At 50.4% G+C, this 12,185-nt stretch overlaps 1 protein-coding gene across 5 annotated transcripts in view; it reads left to right on the top strand.

Annotated features, from left to right (window-relative positions):
- The window catches only part of Rassf4 (Ras association domain family member 4), a 35,080-nt gene extending 23,159 nt beyond the window's left edge, over nt 1-11,921 (top strand). For 2 of the 5 annotated variants that reach the window (XM_050148370.1, XM_050148371.1), the window contains exons 4-12: nt 2,001-2,143; nt 3,773-3,864; nt 4,442-4,599; nt 7,026-7,127; nt 7,357-7,408; nt 8,406-8,575; nt 9,255-9,352; nt 10,484-10,540; nt 11,029-11,921. In XM_050148370.1, the coding sequence (XP_050004327.1) occupies nt 2,001-2,143; nt 3,773-3,864; nt 4,442-4,599; nt 7,026-7,127; nt 7,357-7,408; nt 8,406-8,575; nt 9,255-9,352; nt 10,484-10,540; nt 11,029-11,128 (972 nt within the window). In that variant the 3' untranslated portion in view covers nt 11,129-11,921. Of the gene's footprint in view, nt 1-116; nt 288-2,000; nt 2,144-3,772; nt 3,865-4,441; nt 4,600-7,025; nt 7,128-7,356; nt 7,409-8,405; nt 8,576-9,254; nt 9,353-10,483 lie in introns of those variants that run through there. The other 3 variants (XM_050148374.1, XM_050148372.1, XM_050148373.1) reach the window with 3 other exon arrangements.
- The last annotated feature ends 264 nt before the right edge of the window (nt 11,922-12,185 follow it).

The raw sequence follows: 12,185 nt of genomic DNA, 5'->3' as shown, positions 1-12,185 counted from the left end.
CAGTTTCAGTATAGGTAGAGACCAAAGCCAGATCAGGGGCTGCTGGGAGAGCCCAGCCAACACCCAGGTGCTGGGAATGAAGCCTGGGTTCTCTTCGAGTGTAAGAAGTATTCTTAACTGCTGCGCCATCTCTCCAGCCCTTTGCCCATCTGTTAAGGCAAACACTGCATATCGGAAAGCTGTGTGTGTGTGTGTGTGTGTTTGCTAGCCTTAGTTCTTCTCTCTGTGGGCAGTGGAGCATTTGAAACTGGATGAAACCAGAAATGACCGTTAAGTATGGCTGATGCGTAAGTTGTCATGGCTTTGTGTTGTTCTCCCCGGGTCTTTCCATGACAATCAAGGGAGAAGCAGAATTTGTTGGGGGAAGGGGGTCGCATGATTTCACTTAAGTGTTGTGTGGAATCCAAAATAAATCAAGCTCACAGAAGCAGAAAGAATGGTGGCTATCTAGAATGGTGAAGATAGGGACAGGGGGGATTGTTGATAAACGAGTGAAAGCTTGCGGTTCTTCAAGCTGAACGAATCTTAGAGAGATCCACAGGGCAATGAGTGCCCATTGCAATCAGTTCTGCCCTGTGCACTTAAGCAGTCATGAAGTATGCGAGTCTTCAGCCCTCGCTCAGGCCAACCATGCCCTTCACCACCGTGTCTTAGAATCACTCGATGGACCTTTTGTAGAGGAGAGGAGAAAACTAACACCAGACTTTGCGTAGGACTCATGGATTAGGAAGCCCGACAGCACTCTGAACCTTTCATCAGGACCTGCATTATCACCATCATCCTCTGTGTTCACAGTGCATGTCGGTCATCGTGAATCGTAGTTTGCCAATCCCTGGCGACTTCGAAATCCAAGATGGGAACCATGTTGCAAATAGATAGATATGAAAAGAGGTTAATCATAGCTTAAGTGGTCACGAGATACAGAATACCGCTGAATAAATACGCAGACAAGAGAGAATAAGAGAAAAGAGGTAGGGGGAGAATAGGGGTATGAAAAGGGACTCTTATGTTAAATGTTCTTAGCACAGAACATGTAAGTAAAGAAATAAAGTACTGGGTGAAATGACTGGGAGAGTGAGGTTGGCGCTCTGCAGAGGTGCTGGTGGGTCTCTGTCAGCACAGTTTCTCAGGGGGTGATCGTGAAGGCCAGAGAGCCAGTCCTATCCATGGAGACAGAGGCAAACAGCCAGTGTGAAAGGGGTTTGAGCAGAGTCAGGCGGGTGCCTGTGGCGTGGAGCACTGTGGATTGGGGTTGTGTGGCAGTTGTTAGGCGGGGTGTCTGTGGCATAAAGTACTGTGGATTGGGGTTGTCTGGCAGTTGTTAGGCGGGGTGCCTGTGGCGTGGAGCACTGTGGATTGGAGTTGTGTGGCAGTCCTTTCATTTGCGGACCTAAGGAGTCAAAGCAGGTCTTGGTCTCAGTATGAAAACCGTTACTAGATTGGTGATAGGCTATGGAAATGTCCCAGAAGTGTTGAACCAACCAACGCCCACCAGCAGGGGAAAAAGTGGGGGTAATGTTACTGGGGATGAGGTCAGTTGGTGTCACCACTGTCTGGACATGTGGCCAGAAGGACAACGCAGGGCACACAGGGGCCATGATGTCCAGGAGGACCCGATAACCGTGGAAACTTCTGTCCCGGTAGAGTTTGAGCCAGAGAGCCTCGCCCAGTATGAGTGGCCGGGCTGTGCTTCCTCCAGGTTGTGTGGACGTGCCTGCCAAACACTTGCCTTGTCCTGGGGGACTCCTGACTCAGCAGCTCCGTGCTGCCTCCAGCTCTGCATGTAGCCAGGCCTGGGCTTAGCAGGAAAGAACACCCCCTTCTTCCTCCTGCAGGCTCCTGCCCTCATGCGCTAAAGCCTGTGAGCACTGCTCGCTCTTCTCTGGGTAGGAGTGTATTTGGGGGGGGGGCTCCTGTTCTGAGGGGTCACAGAGAGGAAAAACAGCAACCTCTGGCCAACTGCTGGTTTGTGAAGTGACTGACCCGTGTGGACCCCACAGGAAGAAGGGGCTCTCATCATCGAAGGACTCCTCAACATCGCCTGGGGACTCAGACGACCCATCCGGCTCCAGATGCAGGATGATCGGGAGCGAGTGCACCTACCCTCTGCCTCTTGGATGCCTGACCGGTCCACCTACCTCCAGTGAGTGCCTGGCAGGTGGGGCAGAGCCCGGGGCCTCCTGACATCCGTTATCATGAGCACCATGGAGTGGAGCTTATATGTGGAGCATCCTCAGCCTTGGGCTAGATGCCCCGCTGCTGTATGGGGCTTAGGTGTGGGAGCACAGATCAATCTCCCTCTCATATCCAGTGGCTACCTGGGTCCTTTCTAAGCTTGCCCACCCAACAGGCAATCCTTCGGGTGCCCTCCCTGGAGACGGTTCTATGACTGTTCTCTCTCTGTAATAGTCATGCCCCCTCCTGTTTTCCGTGCAGGGGACTGAACCCAGGGCTAAGTGCTCTACCCATGAGCTACGTCCTCAGCCCACTGGGATCTGCACAGAAGGGAATAGGAGGTATCCACACAAATTCATCTTCCCGCTGCTACTGTTTTACATCAACGACATGTTCTGTTTGGATAAACATACTGACTTCAAGCTGAGATTTATTTTACCACCAGGAGAAAGACAGTTAGTTTGAGTTTTGCTTTTTCATGTAATGGCTTTTCAGAGGCAAACATTCAAAATGTTGTTCCTTTCAAATATGCAGGTCACATAGGCCTGGTGACACATGTGTGCCTGAGATTATAGCCCTCAGCAAACTGAGGCAGAGAGATTGTGAGTCTGAACCCAGCCTAGGCTACATACTGAGGCACTACTTTAAAAAATAATACATGAAGGAGCCGGAAAGATGGCTCAGGTGTTATGAGCCCTTACTGCTCTTGCAGAGGACCCGGGTCCAGTTTCCAGCGTGCATGTGGTGGTTCCGAGCTGCCTGTTACCCCAGGAGATCCAGTGTTCTTTTTTATGGCCTCCATGGGCTCCTGCAACATGTGGTGCACACAAGCACATAGCCAAATACACATGCACGTTAAATAAATAAATAGACCTTACGAGATATACACGCAGAGGAAATGAGCACTCTAGGAGTATGGGGCAGCGACACATCAGCTCTTATCACCAGGTGTCTCTGGCCACTGGTACAAATTTTGAGCCACATAGACGTAAAACATAAGGGCTCTTTAGAATGGCTGCGAGTGTGACCCACGTCCCCCTTCCCCCACGTAAGGTAAAAGCGGCCTGTCAGCAGTCACACCCACAGCGTAGGCTGTCCAGGGTAGGTCCTCCTTTCTCATTCTTTGCACTCCCTCTGTACTGAATGCTACCTGCCTCTCATTACACCTGTTCCTTCCCTGACATGACGCTACCTTCTTTGGCTTGGGGTTGGAATCATTTCTGGCAAGAGGCCTGGAGATTTGATCTCCAGGGTTAACCTTGCTTTTTTAGACCCACAACACCCTCAATAAACCCAGCAAGCTCTTTCGGCATACATCTGTGCAGGCCCTAACCTGGTGAGCCTGCATCCCAGGAACACTTCGGCACGGGCTTTGCACCTGGTCTGTGATGCAGCCCAGAACAGTTACTCAGATTTCTAAGGCCCTGACTCCAGCTCCTTCCAATAGTTGCTGAGGGGAGCTTTCTTTTCTACGTATCCTGATACAATCCCCACCCCCAGCCTTTGCTGCTCCCCACCTGGGCTCTGCCTGTAAAAGCAGCGGGGCAGGCTCTTCTCTATCCACAGCCACTTGGGAACTGTACTTCTCTCTTTGCAGAAAGGAGGCTTCACCCCAGGACAGCAAGGTCACTGTGAAGGAGCCTGGCACTCAGCATGCAAACAAGGCTGAGGTTTCCAGGGATAGCTCAGGTAAGCAAAGCCTGTCTCGGTGGGTGCACACAGTCTCTGAAGAACAGCCATATGGAAAAAATTGCCACGTCATCTCATAAGAAACCCTTGCTAAGCATCTGTCAGCAGGATATAGGAGCCACGCACTCTTCTTCGTTCCTTTTATGGAAAAGGAAACAGGGACCTGTAGAAGTGTCACCTATGTTCTTGGCCTGAGTCTCCTGCAACGGGCTGTGATATAAAAAGGAAGGGGCTCAATAGCCGGTGTTGTTTCCTTTCGTCCCAGGCCTCTAAGCCCTCATTCTCATGCCCAAGATCAGTGATCATTCATCTGTGCCCTCTGTCCCCTTAGCACCTAGTGAAGGACTTGTCCCTGACTGAGTGCTCAGAGGATAGGGCCAGAGTGACCATGGACCTCAGCAGTTACCATGAGATGTACTGTGGCATAGACAGAACCCTTGCCCAGTGGCCAACCAAGGATCGCTATTAACAGGACAGTGCATTGCTGTCTGCTGTGATCACGAGGTTCCAAACCCAACAGACAGTGTCACAGCTGGAGCCACACTTGTCCCACCTTCCCGTCTACTTCTTTCTGCAGCACCCCTGGAAGAGGAGGAGGAGGTCCCACAGCTCATGCGGACCAAGAGCGATGCCAGCTGTATAATCCAGAGGAGGCCCAAGTCCCGGGCACCCGGCGAAGCCCAGAAGATACGACGTCATCGGTTCTCCATCAATGGGCACTTTTATAACCACAAGGTAATATCTCCATCTGCTCTTTCCTGGGCCCTAAACCTGAGAGAACAGGAATTATTCCCCAGCACAGAAGAGCAGGCCCCACAAAATTAGGCATTGGTCCCAATCCTCCAACAGCCTTTAAGGTAACTGCTGTTGGCCTGTGCTGACAGCTCAAGAAGGTCACCCAAAGCCACAACAGCATAACACTCCCATCTGCATGCAGGGCTTCCCCACATAGCCACGATCTAAATTCTCTAAGTTGTATGATTTGGGGTCGAGGAAGCCATAAGCAGACAGTAATGCCAAGTTTCTCTTTAATGAGCCCGTTCTTGTGAGGCTGCCACTCGGGGTCACTCGGTCATTCCACGGGAACATCAGGTACCGAGCAGTCCCCCTCCCTGGGTAATCAAACTGACTTGCTGAGCTGTGTCTTTTCCCAGAGAACCTGGGGATCTCCGAGTTCCCAGCCCTTCTCCTTTTGTACAAGTAGGCATTGTACTGACCTTCCCCTAATTACATCACTCTGCTAACACACGAGCTATAAAAGGAAAGGTTGACTGTTACTAAAATTGGAAAGTGTGGCCATCTGGGTGAGGCCTAGAGCGTACCTTTACAGGCCGATTCCTGCCGTGCCAGGGAGGAAGAGGGAAGTGTCCAGCTGAAGCGGTTGTGCTTCTCAGAGGGTGATTCATTGGAAGGAAGCGCAGACTGCAGACAGCAGTCTTTAACCAAAAGAACAGTTTTCACCTCCTCTGGCCTCTATTCACAATGATTGTGCTTAGGAACTGGGGTACAGGTCCCTTAAGCTACAGACAACAATGAGAAATAATTCCCAGCATTGATTTTCCGGGGTGCTTGTTCAAGGTTGTATTTCTGAGGACTGTCGTCAGGCTGTGCTCTGATCAGTTCATCGTGAGCTGAAAGCAGAAGGTGAAAATGTGTCTAGCTCCCGAGTCACAGTAGGTCACCGCTCAGAAGCAGCACAGTCCCCTGCAGAGCTTGGGTTCCTTTTCACGTGTTTATGTGGCTAACCGGGAGCTGCAGACACTTGCTGCCTGGCATCGAGAGTGGGCATGGCATTCCCTAATGCTGGTGGAGGGGTGGAAGGATCCACACTTAAATTTCAAGATACGGTTTTATGAATGTGCGTATTTTTTTTTTTTTTGCACTGTCCTAAAGTCAAAAACTGTGAGTCATACCATCATAAGCTAGGGGCTATCCGTGCGATGTGTTACAGGAAAAGGCAAGGTACTTGGCAAAAGTCTAACGTGCCTCCCATGCCAAAAAATATTGTAAATAACCAGGCATGGTGATAAAATACTGTAATCCTGTTTTGAGGCCAGTTTGAGCTGTGTCACTGGTTCAAGGCCACATAGTGAGACCTTATCGAAGAATAAACAATAAATAAATAAATAAATAAATAAATAAATAAATAAATAAATAAATAAAAGAATTCTGGCGGTGTGCTTCATGTTGGCAGAGTACTTGTAGATGATTAATATGTGCAAGGCCCTGGGTTCAATTTCCAGGACCACGAAAGAATAAAAGTTATCTGCTTAGCATGGTGATACCCACTTGGAATCCTGTCCCTCAGGAAGCTAAAGCAAGAAAGACTTCAGTTCCAAGCCAATCTGGCATGTCTGGTCAGAACCTGTCTCAAAAAGTATGAACAGGTTCGAGGCCAGCCTGGTCTACAAGATCTAGTTCCAGGACAGGCACCAAAGCTACAGAGAAACCCTGTCTCGAAAAACGAAAAAAAAAAAAAAGTATGAACAGATACTTAAATAAATAACTATGAAGAGATCCGTGTAGTTGGGGCGTGGAGTGCTGGGGGGGTCTTGGTATTATCTGTGCCTAAGAGTGAGAGCTGATGCTTGAGGCGTTATACAAGCCCTGGGAAGCCTTCACACATTTTATAAAGGGGGATTCTGGAGTGAGAGATGTACGAAGATCAAGGTGGGGCTGCAGGAAGCTGGGCCAGACCACATTTCGTTACTTGAGGTATTTTAAAAGGTGGCCCCATGAACAGCAGTGTGGAGAAGATGCTAGAAGGTGAGAGGAAGGGGCCTGCTGGCAAACCTGGAGGCCTCTGCTGGAACGGCCCTTGGTGATGAGTGGGTAGACTCTGATGCTGATGCAGGAAGAGTGAAGGAAAGCCCCATGGTCCCCACCCCAGTGACCTACTTCCAGGGTCCTGGTTTCCAAGATCCAGAGCGCTGCTATAGACGGATGTGTAGAGTGTTAAGCATCTTCTTCAGAGTGCTCTAAGGACAAACACTGTAATCGCTCCCTGAGTCCCCAGATCTAGGAACAACCCTCATGGTCATGGGTAGGAACAGGGGTTCTGAGAGGTAGCTCCCCACCCATTGCTTGGGTCTCTTCAGAGCTTTAACACCAACCTGCGTCTCTTCTGGGCCGGCCCTGAATTACCTGTCTTCTTTACACAGACCTCCGTGTTCACTCCTGCCTATGGGTCCATGACCAATGTCCGGGTTAACAGCACCATGACCACCCAGCAGGTGCTCACCCTGCTGCTAAACAAGTTCCGGGTAAGTGTGACCACAGGGAAACAGCCTTGCCGGGAAGCAGGAAGTGCTTTGATGAGAGGTGGGGGAATTGGGATTGCTGCGAATGGCTGCCTTGATTCTTGAGGAAAAGTCGAGCAAGATTTCCTCTGATGAGCCAGCGTCCCTGGAGTTTTAGGCAAGGAAGGGTATGGGGTGGTCTGTTCCCTTTCATTCAAATGCTGTGCTCTGATTCTTTTGCCTGCCCGTGTAGGTAGAAGATGGCCCCAGTGAGTTTGCACTCTACATTGTCCACGAGTCTGGGGGTGAGTGACGCCTTCCGGTGTTTATTTGGCAAGCTTGTATCTTCTTTCCACACTGGCCTCTCCACCATCGAACTTGGTTCCATTCTGAGACTCCCTCGAAAACAGCGTAGATGAGCCTCCTCAGGGCTCTTCCCATTAGTGGACCATTATGTAGCCCGGTTAGGGAGGTAGGGCTTGTGTGCCAATGGATGCAAGCTGGATCTGCTCTTGTAGAACCTCAGGGTCCCTCTGCAGTCCATGGGCAGCTTCTTGTCACTGGGCAGCTCTCGTATCCCCAAGTCTATGGTCACCCCTGTCTACTCTGCCCCTCTTTGTTCTGAGCTGAGCCTTCATTAAGTGATACTATAGCACAGAATTTTTTCCCGGTATTTATACCCATTGGATGGGCCTATAAAGTACACGAACCAAATGCAGGTTCACAAGAGGAAAACATAACCATGGAAAAGATGAATTACTCAAAGAAGTGCCTGGAACTCTTTTACTTTTTTGCCATAGCAAGGACATCAGCTTTTAGAGAAATGAGACAATGAAGAGGGGCAGGCGGGTCTTTGAGCCAGGATGGTAAACAAAAGAAAGGCCAAGTATTTGGAACTACTTTTTTTTTTTTTTCAGCATTCACTGCATGGATTTCTCTGTTGCTGCCTCCGGGCTAACGGGGTCTAGAGTTGTGTCTGGTATTAACTTCTGTCCTTGGTAGGAAGTAGATGAGAAGCCTCAGCAGATTTGTCTTGCTGTCAGACAAGTGAGGGGAGGCATCTGGTTCTTGTCACTTGCCACAGCTGGACACAATCCTGAGTCCAGGTAGCTGACCTAGAGTGGCTGGTTCTTCTGCCCTTCAGCGAGATCACATGTCTCCCAAGATGCAGACCCGCGGAGGTCTGAGAAACAGTCCCTGAACAGCTGCTTTTTATCATACCCTTGTCCTGGTAAAGTAAATAAACGAGAGGGTGGGTAATCCTAACAGCCCATAAATTCTGTAAAACGCCCTCTGTTTCAGAGCAGACGAAATTAAAAGATTGTGAGTACCCACTGATATCCAGAATCCTGCATGGGCCTTGTGAGAAAATCGTCAAGATCTTCTTGATGGAAGCCGACTTGAGCGAGGAAGTGCCCCATGATGTGAGTGGGGCCAGAGCTGAAAGCCTGCTCTATGGGGAGTCACTGGAGGTAAAGGGAGGACCCCTCAGGGCCCTGAAGGAGCTTCTGGGCCAGAGTTCTCCCAGGCAATGTATTTTAGGTTCCCACAGCTGACCTGTCAGCTTAGGGGACAGAAGAACTGAGGTCCTAGGAGATCCCAGCCTTGCCCTTTTCCTCAAAAGGAAAACCCTATTCTTCATCGTAGCATGCTTTTGTTGTTATTAAGTTAAAGATCCACAAAAGGGCTCCTTAACCATGGCCAACTCAAGGGCAACAGACTTTAAATTCCCAGTGGTCAAACTATAAGCATAGGTCCAGTCCCTAAACAAAAGGGCCTATGGAGTATGGGTCCCCAAGAAGAATTTGTGGCTGTCTCCCTCATCTTCCCAGGGCTGGTACAGCTTCGTCCCATTGTTAAACACAATGGCGTTCCCACTCCCCACCCATGCCAAGAACACTCAGTGTGACAATGCCAAGGGACTGAATGCTTTTCCTAATATTCAGCTCGGCGTTTCCTCCGATGGACGATCGTTGCCTTTGTGAAAAGAGCAGTGCCCATTCTCCCACCAGACAGAGCAGGGCAGTGGCAGCAGCAGGGTGGGAAGGGAGACAGCTCCTGTAGATCCTGGACTTTGGCCTCGACCACTGCGAAAAACACATCTTAGACTTCTCAGCTAAAGCAAGTTTTTTATGTTCTTGGACTTTCTAGGTGGCCCAGTACATTAAGTTCGAAATGCCGGAGCTGGACAGTTTTGTTGAAAAATTAAAAGAAGAGGAGGAAAGAGAGATAATCAAACTGACCATGAAGTAAGCATCTCTTCATCAGTCAGACATGGTCCTGGCCATTAGAGGATGTCTGCAGGGCATACCTCTGCCCAAGCAGGCAGGATTCTCCCTTCCGTGGACACCAAGTACAGTGGGGAGGCCTGCTGATGGTCCCTAGTACTTCCTCCCTACCCACCTACTCAGTACTAATAGCATTCTGGGGTGGTAGCCTTCTGAATTAGAGGATACAGCCATGCAGCCTGGGCTTCTTCTCCAACGAGGGGCTTGGGCCGTTAAGAAACTGGGAAGGAAAGGCAGAGGCAGGAGTATGGTGAGGCCAGGGTTGACTTTCTAGTTTACTAATGACCAAATTCTGGAAAAGCAACCACATTGAGCCTGCTGGGTAGAACCTCAGTCTAGTCCGTGGTTTTTCTACCGGCAGGAAGTCTCAACCCAGTGGGAAGCAGTGATTATTGACAGTGAAGCTCCGGTTGCTATTTGTAAGAGCAAGGGTCAACAGTGAAGCTAGCATCAATCAGGACAGGCTGGGACACTAATGATGCTTTGGGTCCCGGCGATCTGTTTGTGCCTCAGAGATGTGTGACACAGGGCAGGGTGTGTAGAGAACATTCATGAGGGCTGGGCAGGGAAGGACACGGTGTTCTACTCTGGGACGTGCCTGGGAGCAGGGAGCAGTTTGAATTCTGACTTTGTACTAATGATCCCTGGAAAGCCATCTACCCACGGGCTTCCTTCCGTGCAGTCGGACTCACTCAGAGTCAGTAAAGACTCTAGAGTGAACGACCATTGGTGATGTCACTAGAGGGTTTTAAATACAAACAGGACCTAGGAATCACCTGGCCAATAGTTTGTGTGGGGAGGCCCAGGCTTAGGATGCAGCTCAGGTTATCTGCATGGCCCTGGCCAGGATACTGTCTTCTTGAAACCTAATCTATATCCCTGATGGCATCCCAGCACACCCCTGTCCCTAGCAGAGAGTCTGGCATCGAGTTGCCAGCATTTGTCTTTAAGGCCCTGTTGCGCATCTGTGATGAAGGACAGAGATGGCAGCTTCTGACCAGCCAGTTAGGAGCCGTGTTTTCAGCTCTCTCTGCCCCCACTCCCCTGGCCCTCCATCCTTCATGAGACCCCCTAACTTTTGTCTCTCTCCAGGTTCCAAGCCTTGCGTCTGACTATGCTGCAGCGCCTGGAGCAGCTGGTGGAGGCCAAGTAACTAGCCGCTGCTTTCCTTTAGGGATGGTTGCCTGTGGGAGCAAGTATGCATGGCGCTCCAGGGACCCAGCCCTAACTGATTGCTGACCATTGGCTGCTGCCCAAGGAGTCCAGTACCCATGCTTCTTCTAACCTGTCCATAGACTACATAGCATCCTGCATCTCTAGTCTTGGCACCGTAGTGAGCATGCACGAGGACACCCAGGAACTTGCTAGCTAGGATTTATGTGCAAAGCCAGTCTAGGTAGTAGAGAGTCTTGGAACTGTGGTACCAGCCATATTGCATGGTTGCATAGCATGGCCAGCCTTGATGATGCATGTTTCCAGCTTGAGAGAGAAGCATCACACCCAGCCTCTGGAGAATGAGCTTCACCTGCTTGCCCAGGGCCTGTCCCAGAGCTTCTGCATGGCCACAAGTCCCCGCCCTTATCACCCATTTGAACCTTGAAACCCCCATCTTCCCTTGCTTCTCATTTGCCACGCAGGAACTCTGCTGGAGAAGGAGCTTCCAACAGCTGCGAGACGTGTCCTGATTCTAACCACCATTATACTATGGGGTCCTGGCCTCCAAGCCTCATTTCATAGCCAACATTCCTGGCCCAGAGGTTAGATCAGGACTAAAACTACCAAGATCCCGTCAGCTCTTGGCAGAAATCAGCCTTAACTTCTGAATGTGATCCAAAGAAATCCTTGAAAGGAGCTGCCTTCAAGAACTATGTCAAAGTTGGGGGGTTGACTCATGTAGCGTGGAAACAATGCTGGCTGGCCGTGGCTCCAGAAGGGAGTGCTGTCGCCGTCCCTGCCGTCTCGTGGATGACTCTTGCCTTCTTTGGAACCGAGCTTCACTCTAGTGGGTAGAGACAGCTCTCAATACTTCCCATCAAAGCCTGGCAATAAGGGAAAATATCTGGGAACAGAAGGCTTCTCATTCCCCAGGCCAGATACAGAGCAATTTTGTGCTGACTGATGGGAATTTCTGGAATGAATGAGAAAACTTCATTTGTAAAACTATGCAAGGGCTCACATCACGTCACGGAAGTGTTTGTCTAACTAGAGCAAACTAAAGGCTAGCCTCTTCCCCCAAGGTCCGCCGCCAGTGAATTTAAAGAGGAGTGTGATGAAGGCCTGCAGAGATGGAGTTCCATCTCCAATGCGGTGCACATGGAAGGAAGGTGCTCAGGGAACCCTGAAGGGTAGCGCTTGAGAACGGCTGTGCAGCCACTGGGCAGGGAAGAGGGCACGCCTGGATCTTCCAGACCCAGCTCTGTCTTCATGGAGCTGCCGAGGGAGGCTTGGCTAAGTTCTCCCGCCTCCTCTCTTCCTTTCGGCACCACACTTTCTCAGGTGCTTAATAAAGATCTGCTGTGTTTAACAGAAACTGCAAGGGCCACGCTTTCCTGTGCTTTTTTCCTTTTGTGTTTATTGCCCTGACCCAGGCTCCTACTCTCCGAAGCTCCTAGACTACTGTGAAAAGCCGCAGTTGGCAGGGAAATCGTCCACCCTCAGCATTGCCAGGGCTCCTTCACTGCGGGCATGGACTGAGGCAAGGCTGCCCTACCTGAGAACACAGGCAAGGTCTCACTGTGGGTCTGTGGGTAGCCTGAGCAACAGAGTGACCCTGAATTGCAGAATCGTCGTGTCA

Source organism: Alexandromys fortis, unplaced genomic scaffold (assembly GCF_014885135.2).
Source record: "Alexandromys fortis isolate MF-2015 unplaced genomic scaffold, M_Fortis_MF-2015_v1.1 scaffold_59, whole genome shotgun sequence".
NCBI lineage: Eukaryota > Metazoa > Chordata > Mammalia > Rodentia > Cricetidae > Alexandromys > Alexandromys fortis.
Note: the sequence above shows the minus strand (reverse complement) of the source record. Positions and strands in the feature narration are given on the sequence as shown.